This window comes from Crinia signifera, chromosome 9 (assembly GCF_055691185.1).
Source record: "Crinia signifera chromosome 9, ASM5569118v1, whole genome shotgun sequence".
Classification (NCBI taxonomy): domain Eukaryota; kingdom Metazoa; phylum Chordata; class Amphibia; order Anura; family Myobatrachidae; genus Crinia; species Crinia signifera.
Genome location: NC_139225.1, coordinates 4,079,133 through 4,100,015, shown reverse-complemented (window position 1 = coordinate 4,100,015; position 20,883 = coordinate 4,079,133). Strand labels below are relative to the sequence as shown.

The 20,883-nt window shown below is 46.9% G+C and overlaps 2 protein-coding genes across 4 annotated transcripts in view; one reads left to right on the top strand and one right to left on the bottom strand.

Annotated features, from left to right (window-relative positions):
- Positions 1-522: 522 nt before the first annotated feature.
- On the bottom strand, positions 523-15,659 carry SPACA9 (sperm acrosome associated 9). Of its 3 annotated transcripts, none has more exons than XM_083160930.1 (5): positions 15,502-15,659; positions 5,860-6,018; positions 3,639-3,841; positions 2,490-2,689; positions 523-653 (listed from the first exon to the last, which is right to left on the bottom strand). In XM_083160930.1, the coding sequence occupies exons 2-5, from the start codon at positions 6,013-6,015 to the stop codon at positions 649-651; spliced, it is 564 nt and encodes a 187-aa protein (XP_083017056.1). In that variant the 5' UTR covers positions 6,016-6,018; positions 15,502-15,659; the 3' UTR covers positions 523-648. The 3 variants fall into 3 exon arrangements, with proteins under 3 accessions (XP_083017056.1, XP_083017058.1, XP_083017057.1); XM_083160932.1 differs by lacking the exon at positions 15,502-15,659 and adding an exon at positions 14,648-14,768; XM_083160931.1 differs by lacking the exon at positions 15,502-15,659 and adding an exon at positions 7,079-7,231.
- Positions 14,482-20,883, top strand: part of AK8 (adenylate kinase 8) — an 86,558-nt gene continuing 80,156 nt past the window's right edge. The window contains exons 1-2 of the mRNA XM_083160929.1: positions 14,482-14,881; positions 17,089-17,173. Coding sequence (XP_083017055.1) covers positions 14,798-14,881; positions 17,089-17,173 — 169 coding nt within the window. The 5' untranslated portion in view covers positions 14,482-14,797. The remainder of the gene's footprint in view (positions 14,882-17,088; positions 17,174-20,883) is intronic.

Genomic DNA, 20,883 nt, shown 5'->3' with positions numbered 1-20,883 from the left:
AATAAACCAAAATAAGGCCCCAAGAGAGGACTGAATGACTGCAGGTTACAGCGCTTTCAGCAGAAATCTATAACCAGCTACATTTCATTGGTCGTACCTGGGGGCTGAGTCATACGTGCTCTGTCTCCGATTGGTGGTGGAGTGCGCACGCCCCCAGAGCCTAATGCCTTCTCTTATGGGCGTGCCTGCAAAAGCATTAGGTGCAGCCATGGTAGCGCTGGGCAGATACCTGTTTGGGGCAGGCGGATGAGCACCAGCAGCCACTCCGAATGTCCATCATAAAAGTAAGTCCAGGCTTACTTTTATGTGCGAAGAGAGGAAAAATCATCCGATGTTGTGCACCCATCAAACAATTTCCCCTCTGCCAGGGTACACATCCGATCTTCACTGTAGGGGCACACATCCACTCGCAGCGCATATACGCAGCCCAGTGAGCAGGTCTGAATGACCCCTTTATGAAGGTTGAGTCTGTCTTTTCAAATGATATGACCGAGGTATATTGAAATAAAGACACATCTAGGGTGAAGCTTTTAACATGCGTTTAATTCTAGAATTGACTCCAGAACCTATCCAAATGTGAGGTACAAGTAAGTGACGCATTCTGTGTTACTGAAGATGTTCCTCAGCAAGGGATGAGTGTGCAGCTATTTACCCTACAGGGAAGAGATAACATTGGGTGAATTACAAGCATAAGAACACCGGAACTGTTCCTCTCTTAACGTACTCAATGTCCAGGATGCAATAGGAAACGATTTTGGTCTAATTCTGTGAAATGTCTGATTTTCCCAAGTCAGCGAATGTAAGAGCGGACGAGTTCGTAAAAATGAAAAGGTTTTCAGCTCCAAATAAGAGCAGCCGGTAAAAAGTTGGATGCAGATGTTTTTCCCACCTTAAAAATACAACTCGTAGATGAAAAAAAATCCAATATTTATAAAAAATAATCCAACTCTGACAATATAATGGGAGCCGAGTTACAAAGACAGACACAAAACAGCTCTTTAAAGTCTAATATAAGTTGAGCTGTTTTTTTGGGGGGTTGGAGTTGTATTAGGCAGTGTTCACTTTCAAGTACACAATTACAGCAAATTTGAAACAAATATTTCACATTTTTAACCTTAAAAATCCCAAATATACTTTGATCTCACAAAATCGATCATGTACTGTATTTTAGCACTTCCAGTGCAGCTTACAACGGGATGCGAGAAATGATATGCAGCATGCCTATATTCTGTGTGTGATTGCAATTGTATCTGCTTGAGTACACACTGCATATAGGCATACTGCATATCATTCTAATCAGTAGAAGCTGCTTGTGTGTAAAATGACATGTACTGAGCTATTTTGAGAAAGAAAAGTATGTTTTGGATTTTTAAAAATAAAATAAAAATATTTGTTCTAAATTTGCTGTAATTGTGAACTTGTTACTGATTTACATTACTGACAAAAACAACGTATTCCCCCCTCTCTTCCCCCCACACCAAAACAACCCAAAAAACTTTTATAGTCCGATACAAACAAGATCTGTTTTGTGTCTGTCTGCAAGTGTTGGCCGAGTTACATTGGCCGAGTTACAGGACAAAGTTGGACATTATACCATCTGACTTTTTCGCGGCCGCTAAAATCTGCTCCAATAATATCTCGGCCAATGTGTTTTGAGAGTAAAGCATTTGAATGACTAGCCTAGATAAATATATCTCCATTAGTCCATGATACAGTAGAATATCAGCCTTGTGAATTAGTGTGCTAGGTACTAGGTGATGGAGGAGTCATTGGTGAATACAGCTTATATGGCATCTATACACATGTAATGAACAGCCGCCATATTTGGTAAAATCGCGCTGTATCGATAACATGCTTGGCACAGATTACAAGAATGAATCATCTGGAAATATTTTAGCGGCGCACCTGCTTTGGCGATATTTTTATTCGACGGGGGGCTTGATGCCTGATTGACAGGCAGGGGGAGTTCTGGGTGGACACCCAGCGTTTCATGGGAATGCAGGTGTTCCTCTGCCTGCTCAGGGTGGAAAACATCACATGACGTCACCACCCGCCCCCGATGTGGAAATAACGTGCAGCAGAACAGTAAGTCCGGTGCTCGTCTGCTGCAAACAAAGGAGAAATCATTCAATCGTGAGCGACCAGCAAATGATTTGTCCTCTGTGCGGGCGCATGGAGGCCAATGTGTAGGCGTGCACATCTGCTCACAGCGCGGTGGGGGGTGGGGTGTTAACCTGCTGGCTAGATTCCGAATATATGCAGCTTAGCGAGCAGGCCTGAATTACTCCCAATTTGGCTGATGTCTCAATTATATCTGATTATTTAGGGTGGGGGTGTCCTTGCCATCTAAGTGGTATAGGACCTCCCCGGTGGCCTCCAGGCCGGTTTGAATGAGTCTATGTAGCCATTGCTTTGGTTTATCTGGAGACCTGAATCTCCCTGGCTGACTCTGGTCTGAACCCCGGTGCTCGCTTTGTCACTACAATGACCTGGCTTGGTGGCATTGGGTCTCCTGTTTCTCTGACCAGCGCCATTCTTGGTCCCCATGTTGTACGACTGCTGTGAGCTCTCCATCCTGGCCACCGCCTCCCGGATGTTATCCAGAACTATCGGGATCAGGCTGACGACTCCGCCATAAAAGTTCTTTGCTTCGTCACAGCTCAGGTGGTTCAGAACATCGTGAGGATATCTGTGGAAGAGCCGATAAATGATCAGGTTCTACTTATTGTTTATCTGGGACCTTCTAAAGGATAATAGGTAGAATCTCATTTGTTGCTATGGGTAACGCGTTTCACTTCTAAAAACCTCAGATTTTAGTACATTTAGCGTTTCCAACCGCTAATGGTCCGGTACAGAAGCTAAAGAGGCCTCATTACACGTCCGACACGTCGGCCATTTCAGCCGACACCAGAGATGAATGACTGTGAAAGGCTGCATTGAATTGTAATGGACGGCATAGAACATGCCTGGTGCCTGCAGCCATGCTACATGTATGTGCGATAACATAGCCACAGCAATTTATGTGTCTCTGGGCCTGATTCAGACCTAACTGTTCAGCTGCAAGCTGTCTATGCAATCACAGCCATCAATGGCCGTTCTCAAGTTAAGTGACAGATGCCGGGCATTTGAGGATGGCACTCGTTCCTTAGTGAGTGATTGCAAATCGTTTTTCCCTGTGTGTGCGGCTGCAAACTTATTGGCAACCCTGCACAAGGGCTGTGTTTACCTGATCACTGGGCTCGGAAGAATTACAGCCCAGCGATCAGGTTTGAATCAGGCCCACCTTCTACTGGTTTCATGGGTTAACAATGAAACATTGCAAACATACGGTACTCAAGTATTTGTGACATACTTTTTATTTTAAAAAAAAATATTTTTTATTAAAGTGTTGTTTTTATTTCATTTGGAGTATTCCTTTTCAGCACTCTCTGATTATATGCGCCCCTGTCCATATCAGCGCTGCGATCTAAATGATAGCAGTCTGATATGCAGGGCATATGTATGAACGGTCAGGTAAACAGGTAAGTCTTGAGTCTGTTTTAATGCTCACACGGTTAAAATGTCATAACCCATTGGAATCCCAGCACAGACATTGTGAGATTGACCCAGTCCTTTTCGCTGGCTCTCTATTCACTTACTTGGCTCTCAGGGCGGACAGATCGTTGGTGACCTGGAGAAGGTCGGTGGTCTCCTCTATGATGCCTCTTGCGGATATCGTTTCGGACTGCAGAGCTTCCAGCATAACGCACAGATTTCCCAACTGCGTACAGGTATCCAGAAAGTGGGACAGAATGCGCTTGTCTGTGCTGTTGTTACAGTAGTTGTCTAAGTAGTTACGCACCTGCAATTTCCATAGATATATAAATCATTACCAAATATTCGGGGTACATTTCATAAAGGTTCTGACACGTAGCGGTGTTGCTATAGTAACTAACAAGATTCTCTCTATCATGGACATCACCTCCAGATGCCTCCATTGCACCATGATTCAGTATCTTCTATTCTATCTGTTCCACCTATCAACCAATCAGATTCTGTCTGTCATTTCTCTGATGCATTTTAGAAAATTATAGACAGAATCAGACTGGTTGCTATGGACAACAGTAAATATACCCTTTAGTTTACATGCTACTGTATAACCCTAATCCCTAGAAGAGACTTATGCAGGTGGGTACTTTTTACTCTGCAATGTATCCCGCTCCCCCGTTGCAGGGTGCCAGGAAGTGGGAGTAGAGATTACATGCCGCTGCAGCACAGCGTCTCTCCCCAGCTCAGCACCTGCTGCTCAGTGTTGTGTGATGAGCTGGGGAGAGAGAGAGAGAGAGAGACAGCTCAGATGGCAGTCTGTCCTCTCTCCTCGTTTATTTATTCTTTCACAGGGATGTGGCCATGCCTCCTCCATTTTACAGCACCCCCCTTCTCTGGGTATCGGGCAGGAGAGACGACGATACCCAGAGGATTCAAAGCAGAGGCACAGGGCAGGAGTGGCGCCGATACCCAGAGGATGCAAAGCAGAGGCGCTGGGCATGAGAGGCGCCGATACCACATCCCAGAGGATGCGAAGCAGTGAGGCGCTGGGCATGAGAGGCGCCGATACCACATCCCAGAGGATGCGAAGCAGTGAGGCGCTGGGCAGGAGAGGCGCCGATACCACATCCCAGAGGATGCGAAGCAGTGAGGCGCTGGGCAGGAGAGGCGCCGATACCACATCCCAGAGGATGCGAAGCAGTGAGGCGCTGGGCAGAAGTGGCGCCGATACCAGGTCCCAGAGGATGCGAAGCAGTGAGGCGCTGGGCAGGAGAGGCGCCGATACCACATCCCAGAGGATGCGAAGCAGTGAGGTGCTGGGCAGAAGTGGCGCCGATACCAGGTCCCAGAGGATGCGAAGCAGTGAGGCGCTGGGCAGAAGTGGCGCCGATACCAGGTCCCAGAGTATGCGAAGCAGTGAGGCGCTGGGCAGGAGAGGCGCCGATACCACATCCCAGAGGATGCGAAGCAGTGAGGCGCTGGGCAGAAGTGGCGCCGATACCACATCCCAGAGGATGCGAAGCAGTGAGGCGCTGGGCAGGAGAGGCGCCGATACCACATCCCAGAGGATGCGAAGCAGTGAGGCGCTGGGCAGGAGAGGTGCCGATACCACATCCCAGAGGATGCGAAGCAGTAAAGGCGCTGGGCAGAAGTGGCGCCGATACCAGGTCCGAGAGGATGCGAAGCAGTGAGGCGCTGGGCAGGAGAGGCGCCGATACAAGGTCCCAGAGGATGCGAAGCAGTGAGGCGCTGGGCAGGAGAGGCGCCGATACCAGGTCCCAGAGGATGCGAAGCAGTGAGGCGCTGGGCAGAAGTGGCGCCGATACTAGGTCCCAGAGGATGCGAAGCAGTGAGGCGCTGGGCAGAAGTGGCGCCGATACCAGGTCCCAGAGGATGCGAAGCAGTGAGGCGCTGGGCAGGAGAGGCGCCGATACCAGGTCCCAGAGGATGCGAAGCAGTGAGGCGCTGGGCAGGAGTGGCGCCGATACCAGGTCCCAGAGAATGCGAAGCAGTGAGGCGCTGGGCAGGAGAGGCTCCGATACCAGGTCCCAGAGGATGCGAAGCAGTGAGGCGCTGGGCAGGAGTGGCGCTCTCCCTGTTCTGCATCCCTGCTGCCAGTCGGTGCTGCACCTGTCATACAGTATATTTTTGGATTGTGGGAGGAAACCGGATCACCCGGAGTAAACCCACGCAAGTACGTGGAGAATATACAAACTCCGCACAGTTATAGCCATGGTGGGAATGGAACCCATGACCTCAGCGCTGTGAGGCAGTAATGCCAACCAATACACCATCCGTACTGCCCCATTATACTATATAATGGTACATTACCTGTTGCAGGTTGCGCACACCTATGACCCGATCATTGGCGTTCTCACGGGTTCGCTCCAAAGCCGTGATGAAAGTTGTCTGCTGTTGTTGCAGGAGTCTATACCGTTGTTCCAAAGTCTTAAGGGTCTGCTTGGCTTCATTCATGGTAGGTGCCATCCTCTGAAGACACAGGAGAATATGTGAACACTAATAAATATATATATATATTACACAATACAATAGTGGGTACTTGTGTAGTTTCATGGCGCCGTGCGTCTGAGTCCCCTTGCGGGGCTCGCTTCGCTCGCCCACGCTGCGGGCTCGGTGGCTCGCCACGCTATCTAAAATCAACTCCATGCCAACGTGGATAGTGGGGGTATGAACTATCCACGTTGGGGTGGAGTTAAGTTACTTTATTTTAGATAGTTTGGCGAGCGTACCCAACCCGCAGCCCGGAAGTAGCTGGCGCCGTGAAACTACACAAGAACCCAATAGTGATAACAGCGCCAAGAATTTAGTGCAGATATACAAACCAACAGCATTCAAACATTTAAAAAAAAAAATATTAATAACAATGTAATAAAAGTTTACAATGACTCCTTGTGGCTGTATTATTTCTTGATGTTTAACAGTTGTTTGTAATCACAGATGCTTCATTCCCAACGCGTTTCGTCTTTGGAAAGACTTCATCAGGGGTAAAAAAGATCTTTCATATAGAACTGTTTTGAAAGCTCACAATAGGCTAGGTCTTCAATAGTAGCTGATGTAATGGAGTTGTATCCTGATAGCCTCCCTATATATGTATCAAAGGGTTAATTGGATGATTTTAATTATCTATTGGGAAATAAATGTGTCCTTGAAGGGTTACCTGCAATGAGTATGTAAAGTATTCCTTAAATTCTTGTCCCATGCAGGAATGGTAATAAGTGAGCAATAGTGGAGAATGAAATACCGTCCAGGTGAGAAAATAAATATATATATATATATAAATATATATATATATATGTGTGTGTGTAAGAAATTGCAGTGTGTGCAGTTATAATACACATTTTTAGCTCATTGTTAATCTCAGTAATGTTTATATTGTGTTGCAAAGTGTGATAATTAAAGATACATAAGTCTGTTTGCTACCCAACCTCTATGCTGTGACAGCTCCTGATTCCTACCCCAGAAAACCCAATGGCCAATGGCAATCCTGCGTGTGCTGCGGAAATCAGATGCTGTGTATTCTTTTCCTTACCTGGGGCAGGTAATTGTAGCTCAGAGCTGCTCTGTACCTCTGGGAGACTTCGCAGTGTAAGGCATTGGAGGTAATGATAAGCTTCCTCTCTGCCTGTGTGGGGAGCTGAGTGTGATTGTTTGGTCTGTTGCTAGGCGACGATTGTGATCAGTCATCTGCAGCACAACCTTTGTATACATAATGGGGTTGCTTCCTCTTAAGGAAAGTGAGGGCTGTGTGTGTGGCAAATATACCTGTAGTTGTATTTTATTTTTACAAGACTTTGTCTTTATATCGATGTCAACATTAAAGAACACAGTATTGTTTATGAACTTATTTAGCACCGTCCTATTACACAGCACTTTACAAAAAAAAAGTGATTCACGCCAAACCCTTTGCCGCCACATTCCCTGACGTACATTATGCACAGCTTATCTGCTAACACTAGGGCACTGAGGGGGAGGTGTATCAAAGCTTGGATAGAGATAAAGAGAGGTATTGGGGTCTATGTACTAATGCTGGGTACACATCTGGCAGAAGAATCAACCGTTTGGCCGTACCGGCGACTTATCTCATACCTACCAACTTTATAAACAGGCGCAGCTGGACTCCGCCCCCGCTCCCGTAAGGGGTGAAGCCTAGCCAAAAGGGAGCATGGATTCATGGGATCATGCTCCCATGAGCCACACCTCCCTCTGACATCTTGTGAGAGCTGCTGGCCATACCCCCCATCCCTTTCCCTCTGTGTCTATTCAGCAAGTGACAAGGGGACTCCCAGCTGCCCCCCCCCCCCCCCCTCCCCCTGTGGGACACTGCTGCCCGCTGATGGGACGTAAGAGGGTCACAACAAAAAAACTGACTGTCCTACAAAAATCAGGACAGTTGGGAGATATTATATCTGATGGTTTGTAAGTGCAGATACATTTAGCAATCGTCCACCCAATGGGGTAAAATTTACTAGGTTGTGTATTCACATGTGATGTTGCTATGGGCAACCAATCAGAATCTACTTCTTATGTATTTAGCACCCTCTAGAAGATAGTAGACAAGATCTGATTGGTTTCCCATAGCAACATCACATGTGAAGTAGAATACACATCTTAGTAAATGTCTCCCAGTGTGTTGTAGGCACCCTGTAGTGATGTCAGTCACCAGCAGTCCCCACCTGTACACACAGCCCATCTGCTTATATATTGCCCATCATCTATGTTGCCCTCCGAACCAACATGTCAGTAAATAACGACACTATCGGGGCTACGCTCCCACAGATGGGCTCACAATATATAATACGTTCCCTTGAACGTATGTATTCCGCGTCCCCTCACGGGGCTCGCTGCGCTCGCCACACTATATAAAATCAACTCCACACCGACGTGGTTGGTGGGGGTATGAAAAGGTCGGGGTAACGCGTCCGCTCGCCACCCTTTGGGATGGTGTGGATAGTGGGGGTATGAAATGGAGGCATTTGCCAGTATGTAACATGGAGCACTGGCAAATGCCTCCTTCATTGTGCATGATACGCAATTGCGTCCGCACCCACTCTTTGGACAGGGGGAGGCACACGCTGCTCAGACGCAGTAGTCTCATTGCTGGAGCATCTGAGACGCGCCTACGTATCACAAAGATGGAGCGCCTCTCCGCCGGCGCCTGCATGATCCCCTCTCCACAGGAGAGAGGATATCATGCGGGCACAAGCGCTGTGTGAGAGGTGCTCACTAGGCTTCACAGGAGCTTAGGGGTAGCAGCGCTGGGCTGCCTTGGTGGAGTCAGTGTAGGATGCTGATAACGTACAGGCAGCTGGCAGGCTGCCAAAATTCATAGCTAGAGCGGCACGCGCTGCCGCGCTACGCTGATAGCGTAGCTCAAGTCAGTTTGGCAAGCTGCCAATATTCCTAGCTTCAGTGTCCTTGTGCTGCCGCCGTGAAACTAAACAAGTACCAAAACTGTAAATAGTAATACACCCAAATATGTGAGAGATGTTCAAAATATCCACTAAAAATCCCAGCTCACATTTGTTATATAAATGCAAATAAAAAATATTTCCTATATAAGGTAACATTACAGGTTATGATGAATAAAAAATGTTTACTTGCCAATTTTTACACCTATTTTGACAAATTCACTTGGCACCCAAAGAGTTAAGGAATTATGGGCACGGTTGAGCTGATCTTGGCACGGTTAAAGCCCCAGACAATATACTAGCTTGGGGCCATTGCGACCTCTGTTTGTCAAAAGGAAAAAATATATACAAAAATGGAATTACTTTAATCTGGACCCTTCAATTCAGGGTCAGATTAACAATGGGGCAGATAGGATTACAGCTCCAGGCCTCCACCTAAAAATAGACCCATCGCCATGACAGCATGATGATCACCAGCTACCCGTCAGACATAAATCATACGTTATAAAACTGTATTGCCATTTTACTCACCGAGTGATGTGGTTGTTCCGCTTTCATATACTTAGCGATACACGCCCACATGTCACTGGCCACACCCACACAGCCCTGGCAACATCTCCACTTTTCACAATGGGTTCTTCATAATTTTCAGATTCAGGCAAATATGGCAATTAATCCAGGCTTGCAGAAATTCCTACAGCACTCTTGGTTGAAGCCTATGTTGTCTAATGGATCCCACTATATGAATGAATAAGTTGCCCCAGTCTGAAAAGTGCAAATATTGCCTGGTACAAAGCTTTAGCCAGTGACAAACCTAGATTCATAATCACGACTATCTCAATCCTATTGGAGTTGCTTCAATTACTGTCCATCACCTGCTGATAATATCGCCTCTTCAGTAGGTTACCGGGGATCGCCAACATTCCTCTGGGGCATATAGGATCTCACACAGAGCACAGGGAGGAGAGGGGAGCACTTCTCTGTCTCCCACCAGCAATTTGTCTCCTATCAGAGGGTATCCTGCAGCCATTGTACAACACAAGGAATGAATGTTATGTTCCTCCTTGGTCTTCTTGGCAAATAGGTTTGTGGCAGGTGCCAGATTACCAGCTTTGATGGTGGGAATACACAGAAATGTTTTCGAATTTACTCACAGTGTAGAAATCAAAGGTTTCCGGGTTATTGAGGCCTGCAAAAATGGTGGGAGAACACTGCTCATACACAGAGGTCGCAGAGCCTTCAGGTAATATCCCGGAGAAAAGCCAATGGTCATACACAGAGGTCACAGAACCTTCAGGGAATATACTGGAGAGAAGCCAATGGTCATACACGGAGGTCGCAGAACCTTCAGGGAATATACTGGAGAGAAGCCAATGGAAAGCCAATGGTCATACACAGAGGTCGCAGAGCCTTCAGGTAATATCCCGGAGAAAAGCCAATGGTCATACACAGAGGTATCAGAACCTTCAGGGAATATACTGGAGAGAAGTCAATGGTCATACACGGAGGTCGCAGAACCTTAAGGGAATATACTGGAGAGAAGCCAATGGAAAGCCAATGGTCATACACAGAGGTCGCAGAACCTTCAGGGAATATACTGAAGAGAAGTCAATGGTCATACACAGAGGTCGCAGAACCTTCAGGGAATATACTGAAGAGAAGTCAATGGTCATACACAGAGGTCGCAGAACCTTCAGGGAATATACCGGAGAGAAGTCAATGGTCATACACAGAGGTCGTAGAACCTTCAGGGAATATACCGGAGAGAAGTCAATGGTCATACACAGAGGTCGCAGAACCTTCAGGGAATATCCCGGAGAAAAGCCAATGGTCATACACAGAGGTATCAGAAGCTTCAGGGAATATACTGGAGAGAAGCCAATGGAAAGCCAATGGTCATACACAGAGGTATCAGTAGCTTTAAGGAATATACTGGAGAAAAGCCATTGGAAAGCAAATGGTCATAAACGGAGGTCCCAGAACCTTCAGGGAATATACTGGAGAGAAGCCAATGGTCATACACAGAGGTCTCAGAACCTTCAGAAGTCTTGAAAGCCACAGGGATCATCAAAGACATTGGCCAACGGAAATGTAAAGTTCATACCCAGGAGGTGTCCACAGCTGATTTTGCACAATAGCTTGAGGAAAGTTGTGAACCAATACTCTAGGACCATACTGCCGCCAAAGTGAAAATGATATACAGTAGGGAAGCATTGCTCGATTCACCACCTACCTGCCTACATGATATATGGTGCTGTGCCCATTCCTAGGGAGCAGACAATGGCGTGGGGTGTAAGGGAGCAGCATAGAGATGAAAAAAGAACAGATCTGGGAAGAACACTGTGGGCGCAGCGAGTTTTGTGACAACCATTTTGTCCATTATAATAACTAGTTCTTACACATTAACTTCCTAATCCCAGAGAGCAGGGACACTTATTGCATTCCGTGCACAGAGTAAGAGAAGGGCTCTGAGCAGCTGCCAGCTCTGTACATTCCTCCTGGGTGAGAGCGCCCTGTTCTCCAACACTATAAGCATTTAGTTTACAGAGAGGACGCCAGTGTTACTATTTACTCTCCCATCTAGAGTGTGTTATGCAAGAGAATAACAGCGCCTGTGAATGGGAGTCAGTTGATATAACACTGGATAATAGAAGCCAGCGTTCTCGTTCGCTAGAAACCGTGTAAACAAATGATTACTAAACCAACAATTACCAAACTATAGGGAGGAAATCCACTATGATAATCTATTTATCTGTGCAAGACTCCTATACGTTTCCATGTGCTGCAGGCCAGTAGCCAAACTTCAGATAATATTATTTAACAAACAGACTGTATCAGCTTAGATTGCGAATGACACACAGTACAAGGTATGCAGCAAGATTTTGTAGGTTCTAAAGGTAGGTATGAGCAAAGATTTCATTTATCTGCCCGCACACTGAGACTGAGGCGGACGCGGTGGCGATGTTGGACGCAAGTGGCCGATGTTCTCAGTGTGCGCATGCAGTGGTAATACACCTGTCCAATATATATTTGTTTTATATTTCCGCCATCAACGTATTGCTTCTTGTGCCACGTTGACAATGGATATGCGGTCACTAGGTCGACACACAAAAGGTTGACATGTACTAGGTCAACCACTGAAGTTCAACATGCCTCAGGTTGACACATGAAAAATGTCGACATGGCTTTAGGTCAACTGGGTCATTAGGTCGACACACGCATTAATTTGACATTGGGAAGTCGACAGTGAAAATATTGACATGGGGTTTTTCACATTTTTTTTTTTGAGCCGACATGTGCCAACAGGTGGTATTTCACGTCCTTCCTTCCATTAGGGCATGGAGGGAGAATATAATAGTGTGCCCGATGCATAGCGAGTGGACGCGGTGCACCGATACGGTGTCCATGTGTAAACATTCGGGACAAAAAAAACATGAAAACCCCGTGTTGTCCTTTTGATTGTCCCCCTTTCCAACATCGAGCTAATGCTTGTGTTGGCTTAATGACCCTGTCGACCTAAAGCCATGTCGACATTTTCAGTGTATCGACACTTGTCAGTCAGCTAACACTATATACAAAAAAAGAAGTATAGGAAATGGCTACCTGCTGGCGCTGGCGCAGCCTCGAGTCTGTACTATCCTATAGTTATCACCAAATAACAAAATATAAGATCATACAATACAGAAAGTTGGAGTTCCGGACTTCTGAGGCGCGATGAAATGAACGATGTAGAACATCAATTTCTCAATCGATATAATCACCACCTTAGGTATTCACTCTCGATGTGCTTTCGATGTGGGAGACCGACCAAATGAGAGAAAAGAGCCAATTGTTACATATCATTCCATATGTTTCAGAGATCTTTAGAGTACGAGGCACACAGAGACAAAGATGCAATGGACGGGCGTACCCCACTCACAGAGTCTATGGTGGTGTACAAACACGTAGCGTTTTCTTTATCCTGTTTTACCCTTGATTTTCATCTATATGATTCTCTCCTTTATTCTCCCGATGTTTGTGTACATAAAAAATAAAAGAATGTGATTTGTGTAGATTTGTATTAAAGAGTGATGGGTCCCATAGACAGGACCTAGAACTGGGTTGTTCCTTTTTGTAAGCGCACCTCACTCACCAAATGAAAGGTGGGGGTACATTTATAAAGGTTTCTTTTTAGGTGTGACAGGTTTTAAATATATGGATGGGCGTACCCCACTCACGGAAGTTTGGAAGATGTATAAGCCCGTAGCGGGTACTTTACTTTACGTCCTCTGCTTTTCAGACGATTTCAGGATCTCCCATCCATGTAGTGTATGCAAAAAAGTGAAAAAATAAACAATGTGTGGACTTGCTTAGAAAAGGGGTGGTGGGTCCATTTAAAGGGACCCACCACCCCTTTTCTAAGCAAGTCCACACATTGTTTATTTTTTCACTTTTTTGCATACACTACATGGATGGGAGATCCTGAAATCGTCTGAAAAGCAGAGGACGTAAAGTAAAGTACCCGCTACGGGCTTATACATCTTCCAAACTTCCGTGAGTGGGGTACGCCCATCCATATATTTAAAACCTGTCACACCTAAAAAGAAACCTTTATAAATGTACCCCCACCTTTCATTTGGTGAGTGAGGTGCGCTTACAAAAAGGAACAACCCAGTTCTAGGTCCTGTCTATGGGACCCATCACTCTTTAATACAAATCTACACAAATCACATTCTTTTATTTTTTATGTACACAAACATCGGGAGAATAAAGGAGAGAATCATATAGATGAAAATCAAGGGTAAAACAGGATAAAGAAAACGCTACGTGTTTGTACACCACCATAGACTCTGTGAGTGGGGTACGCCCGTCCATTGCATCTTTGTCTCTGTGTGCCTCGTACTCTAAAGATCTCTGAAACATATGGAATGATATGTAACAGTCAGCTAACACTCACTGATGCCGAGTCCCACCACCACATGGCCGCAGGGTCTCCTTGTCCTGGGCAGCAGCCATCACCACTGCCCCGGCGGTGAAGAGCAGGCTGGCCAGGAGGATGCACGGTCTGCGCCGCACCAGGACTCCGTTCAGCACCCTGCCTGCCAGCGCTGACAGCGCCACCGCTACCACTGTGCTTCTGCCACAGCGCTGACATAGACGAACGCCGGGGTGACATCCTGATGGAACTGTCTGCGGGCTGCCCGCTCCAGGTCCCCGCCGGCGGCAGCGCAGGACTAGGCAGCCGGCCCTGGTAGCACAGTCGGCGGCCCAGCCAGGTGGAAATCTGGACCGGCCCACCGGGAAATGGCCCGGTTTCCTGGTGGGCCAATCCACCCCTGACTATAGGAAGGTTGACACGCATTAGGTCGACACTCAAAAATGTTGACATGGATTTAGTTTGACAGGGACATTAGGTCAACACAAGCATCAGGTCAGTGATGGATAACCTTGACACTCCAGCTGTTGCTGAACTACACATCCCAGCATGCCCTGCTTCAGTTTTGCTATATGGTCATGCTAAATCTGATGCAGTGAGGAGGATGCAGGAAGAGAAGCTCGGCGCTGTGCACACTGTATATAGCCTGATCCACACAGATGTAAAGCTGGTGAGACAGAGGCTGGGACAGTATAGAGTCCGAGACCTGACCACTGAGGAGATAAAGGATGTGCACAGAATGTATCCAGACTTCACCTACTCCATGGACAACTACCTGAGGCGCCGGCAGGAGGCTGCTGCTGCTGCGTCTCCGCGTCCTTGGTAACGCCTGTTGCTATGTTTGCGGTTGCTAGGGAGCGCCGCTGCCACCATCCCGGGACCTGAGGCCTAGTGACCCGGCCGCTGCTGCTACCCCGGGACAGAGATGGACGCCACGGCGAAACCCCTCAGAATCCCCCCGCAGATGGCAGTGTATGCCGAGGAGCACAGGGTGTTTGACCTCATCCAGGTAATGGGACCCTCGGGGGATAATGCTGTGTGTCTCACCGGCTGCAGGGCCCAGGCATGCTGAGACTTGTAGTACTACTCTATATATATTTATTTATATATATATCTATATATATATATATATATATATATATATATATATATATATAAACACACAAATGCTTTCTAGACACATTTAATGTGGACTAACATGCCAGTAAAATGCTTGTGTCAGTAAATATTTGCGTCAGTGCTGTTTCAAGATCGCGAGCAATACTCTTTTAAGCCAATGGGTTGCGAATCAGCCGCCTGAAGGGCCCTTCTCAGCGATTTCTTTAAAAAATAAAAAAAGTCTAGTGGTTAAACTTATTATCGTTAACGATGTGTGCTCCGGGTTTCCTCCGGGTGCTCCGGGTTTCCCTCCCACAATCCAAAAATATACCGGTAGGCTAATTGGCTCCCAATAAATTAACCCTAGAATGTCTGTGCGTACATGTGGCAGGGAATATAGATTGTAAGCTCCACTGGAGCAGGGACTGATGTTATTCTCTGTACAGTGCTGCGGAATATGTGTGCGCTAGGGATGCCAATCCCAGAATTAAATAAAAAACCCCGCCTCGGCCGCCCCGCATATTTACTTACAGAGGTGGAGCCAGGCGGATGGGTGAGCTGGGCTGATGGAGCACAGGCTGGTCACCTGGTGTGTGTGCTGGTTTGCTGGTGAGTGAGCGGGCTGGTCCGTTGGTAGGCGGGTGGGCGTGCTGGTCCGTTGGTGGGCGTGCTGGTCCGTTGGTGGGCGGGTGGGCATGCCAGGCCCAGGAAGGAGGTGAGCTGTGCAACACAGGACGGAGGAAGCCTGTGCGGCTTGCACAGCGTGACCTCTGACATCGTTACGCTGCGCAGCGCCGCACTGCCCGTGACGGGAGAGGCTGGGCAGCTGCTGAGCACCCGCTCAGATGCTGCCCGGCATTAGGCTTCGCATGTGCAGTCTAATCCAGAAATTGGAAACTCCAATCCTGGGATTGAAATCCAGGCATTTTGGGGGGCAAATCCAGGGATCCCGCCGATCCCGATCCTGGGCTTGGCCACCCTAGTGTGTGCTAAGAAACTTAATAAATAATAATAAATAATGTTGCCCATATCAACCAATCAGATGTTACTTATCATTAATTTAGCACCCTTTAGAACATTATAGATGGAATCTCTACTTCTGTAAACCCACACTTTAGTAAATATACCCCAGTACTCCACTGAGCGCACCTGTCAACGTAGTTACAGTGGTGAAGGTAAGAACCTCTGGGTTCTGACCCGGTGTCATTATTCCAATGCACAGAGTTTGATCAGTTGTATCAGTCGGTGGTTTACCTTGAGAATTAGGGGAATTTCCGTATTCTGCATTAGCTTGCCTCCTGCATGGGTAGATACATATATATATATATATATATATATATATATATATATATATATATATATATATATAGAATACATAAGCAGTGGTGGGATGCCAGCAGTCAGAAGACCCACAACGGCTTCCCGCTGTTCAGAATCCTGATAATGCAGCTATTTGAATAGGGCAGGCCACACATTTAGAGAACCCGCATGATAAGCCAAAAGTGTGGATTCGCAGGGGCTGCGAGGGAAAATCGACATTGAAATGCAGACTCAGCATATAACACGCAGGGAAACCCATCGCCTCGAGCACTTTGCAATAAATCTACAGGTTAGTGCTCGTTAACGCTTAGTTTGTTGCATGGTAAAAATACCAATTCATTGAATAGGGCATGAAACCATAAGCAGAGAACACCGACCCTGACAGATCGCTCAGCACCCAGTACTGACACATCGCTGTGTGCTGAGCGCTCTCGCTGAGCGTTCTAGCATCCCTCAGAACTCTCAGCTGCATCTCCCCGTGTGTAGGCCCCATAAGCCCATACCATTCAGAAAAAGTGATTTCTGTTTGTTTTGACTGCAGGATGAATACTCCTATTTAGGCCCTTATTCTGGTTCACTCGCAAAGGCAAAGTCCTTCTTAAATTAACAAAACCATGTGCACTGCAGGTACAGTGCTAAACTAAACATAAAACAGGCGCAGGTACCTTTGGAGATTCCCTAGTACCTGTTACTGACTATTTATTATTATTTATTTATTTGCAGTTTCTTCTATAGCGCAGCAGATTCCGTTGCGCTTTACAATAGTAAACTATACATTTATTATGTGTTATATTCCAGAAAATGGTTCAGAAGCTCCTCACGGACCGACCAGAAGACCCGATCCAGTATCTGCTGGACCACTTACGTACAGATAACGATGACGGTAAGCCAGGCTGTCCCTAAACGGCAGTGTAGGGTATGGGATCAATCCTATTTCTTTCGGATCACGGCACCGGGCACCTCCATAGGGGTGCGAGCAATTTTATTCAAATTCGGCCCAAATTCGGGTGTTAGGCTTAATTTGGGTGCCATTTTCAGTGTTAAAACAGCACCCAAATGGCAACTTGCACCCTTCGGACCGACCCCTATGTCTGTTGTGTTACTAGTACAATTTCTAATTGCCAGTTTATGATTTGCTGTATTTTGATACTCTGGGGTTTGTGTACTAAGATGCGAGTTCAGCCAGATTCTATTTCTTATTTATTTAGCATCTTCTAGAAGATAATAGATTGAATCTGATTGGTCGACTGATAGACAGTGTTCCAGGTTGGAGTACTTTATGCCGTTGATATTAGAGTTAGTGACTGTAGACACAAGGGGGTAAATATACTAAATGGGAGGAGTTATTTTTACGATAGGATGTTGCCCATAACAACCAATCAGATTCAATCAATTATCTTCTAGAAGGTGCTACAGGTGGGGCCCGCCTCATCGTTGCTGGCGTATCGCCAGCCGCCTGGATCTGGAAATCATGGACGCGTCCATTGAGGCGCACGAGGGTCTCCATCTACATTCCCTACCACACACACAAACACTTTCATTCTAGGGTTGATTTTGTGGGAGCCAATTAATCTATATTTTTGGATTGTGGGAGGAAACCGGAGTACCCAGAGTAAACCCACGCAAGCACAGGGAGAATATACAAACTCTGCACAGTTACGGCCATGGTGGGAATCCAACCCATGACCTCAGCGGTGTGATATAGGTGCAGTATTGTGCTGCTTACTCCCTTGGTAGTTGTGTTATAGACATGCCTGTGTGTAACCATGGGCTCTATATGCAGGGGTAAAGTGGGGCGGCACGGGGTGGAACCGAGTTCCGACAGTTGTAATTGAAGCCGGAACTCAGTTCTGCCTCCTTCCGCCCACCATGCCTGGCCACAATGTCATTATTAATTTCCCCAACAGCAGGCAGACAGGCTGGATCAGGCTGCACTAAGCACTGCAACCAGCATTTAATAGAGCTCCGCCTCCACAGCCCTCCCAGTGTCCCTCCAGTCACAGTGATTTGCAGCTGACGAATCACTGCCTGCCTCTCAGCATCCGTCCACTCATTAGCTAGCAGCCCAGCAAAAACAGCTGTACACAGTGTAGCGCCACCGCTGCCACCCACATCAGAAAACCGCTGGAAGCTGGACCCAGCTGAAATAAAAAAACAGGGGCGTGGTATTGGGGTGGAGCTGGAAAGGGGAGTTCCACCACCTCTCCTTGACCACTTTAATCACCAGTCATATGTCTTTTCAGAGCTGCTTTTCTGTAGTGAAATAAAGTATCTTAACGTATGAGCTATGATTTGCTATACCATTGGCGGCTAGTATTTTGCTGAATAATTTGGCCCCCAGGGGGCGCTGCTGCCTTGCACAGAGATGAAAGTGAATTCTCCTGATCGTATTGCGCTACTTAATGCGAATGTAAGGAGAATTTAGGTTCCGCTGGCATCTTTACTACTAATTAACTTTTATAATGATCTTTTAATTAATATATCCGGACCTGAAGCTCCAAGGTTTCATCTGTAGGAATCAAACCCCTAATATTGGTACAGTATCTATAAGGTGACAGATCTGTGGTGCGACACAGAGCATTCAACTGCCAAAGAGGCAGGACCCTGAGTAACCGTTATCTGCACCTAAAAAATGTCCGACTTACCATAGGTCGACATTGACAGAAAGTCGACATGGAAATGGTTGACACTCAAAAAGTCGACACTGATTTTTCATGTTTTTTTTTTTGTTGTTTAGACCGGCTTGGTTCATACTGTGAGAATATAAAAGTGTGCCAAGTGCAGCAAGGCACCGTGCCCGAAGCATGGCGAGCCATGCGAGGACATGGTAATGTATGGCCAGCATGATCTGAGAATGGGCCTCACGACCTGCAGGACCTCCCATCCTACCTAAACACCTCACCGTGTGCACAGAAGAAAATCCATCGACCCATCGTAATTGTGCGTTCGGGCCTGAAGCCGTTCTGATGTATGGCCAGCTTTAGAGTTGTGATAATGAGGGGCACATTTACTAAAGCTTCTAAAAAGTGAAAAGGGGTGATGCTGCCCGTAGCAACCAGATTCTGGAATTCTAGAATGTGATTGGTTGCTATACTTCTACTAATATCTTGGTGCCAGATGCCACAAGCAGGGCTTTAACTGGGGGGGGGGAGACGGACGAACTAGGGAGGCATTTGGGCACTGACCGCGGCACTCTCAGCCGGCCACCAGCCGCTGTATTCCCGGCCACCACCAGCTACACAAGGTCCCAGTGAGGGGCGGCACAACTTGCCATTCTCCTCCTCTCCTCCCCCTGTCGCACCGTGCATGTGACGTGGCGGGCGGCGGAGTGGACACCACACTGCATGCACTGAAAGGTGCGCCGTGCACTGCAACTGCCGTGCTGCGTGCGCCAAGAGGCCATCCATGCTGCTGCGGCCATTGAGTGGGATAAGTGATTGCTATTGGTCCTTATATAATTAATATAATTATTATATGTGTCTGGGTACTTTAATAATACATGTTGCATACCTCCCAACTTTCCATGGTGGACTGGTGGGACCTTCACATGCCCGAAATTTGGGGCATGGCCTTCAAATTGCGTCATTCGCATGTGGCCACGCCCCAGGTTTGCCGTTACTACCCCTGTGCCTGCGGGGAATAGACAGCGTCTATTCAACGCTGCCAAACGAGTGGCAATGGGTACTCCCAACTGCCCCCCCCCCCTCCCGCTGTGTGCCCCATAAAAACGGGACACCGCAAAAAGTGGGACAGTTGGGAGGTATGCTTGATGCAAAATTATTAATTGTGCCATATGTTTTTATATAGATTGTATATACTAATAGACAGAAACTGACTTTATTGTGGTGATGGTTTATTTTTTTTTTTTTGGGGGGGGGGGACGACAAATGATTGTCTTGCTCCGGGCACCAGGAATCCATGTCCGGCCCTGCCACAAGACACCTGCAGAGGTCTTGAGGAATCTATGCTGCGATTGGTCAGTTTCGGCAGCAGGAGGGTGACCTGTACAATGTTATTGTTATGGCTGGTGGCTGTAGTTGTAATGATCGCCTAATGAGACCAATGTATCTCACTTCATTATATTTTTACAGACATATTTCTCTTTAAACCATTCCAAATCGCAATAGATTGGTCCAGAGAGCTAATAAAATGCGCTCGCTGTGGAAACTTGCAGCGCGCTCGGACAGCAGATGTTTGCAGATATCAATGTTTAATGCTCTCTGTTCCCCGTACGATTGGCGGTGCTGTTATAAGCCGGGTAATGATGGCTTTTTGTCAGAAGTGAACTGGGCCCTTTTCCCTGCCGGATCTGCCAGCGTGTCGGTTGCTGGGATCCTTGGATTAGTTAGTTGCTGGATTCCAGTTAATGAATTCTAAACTCAGTGGCAGCTCAGATGAAGGAATAGCAGGTTGTGTGCGTTATATTCAGCAACGTGAGGAATGAGGAGAATATCAGATTCATACAGCTGCATATGGTGTGTAATGGGATTCATGAACTTTGCTGCCCCCATCTGGCAGATTCTGCACTGTACAGCTGTGAATACTCAGAGATATGTGCAGCTTATGTTTGCAAACAGAACATCATAGCTGATG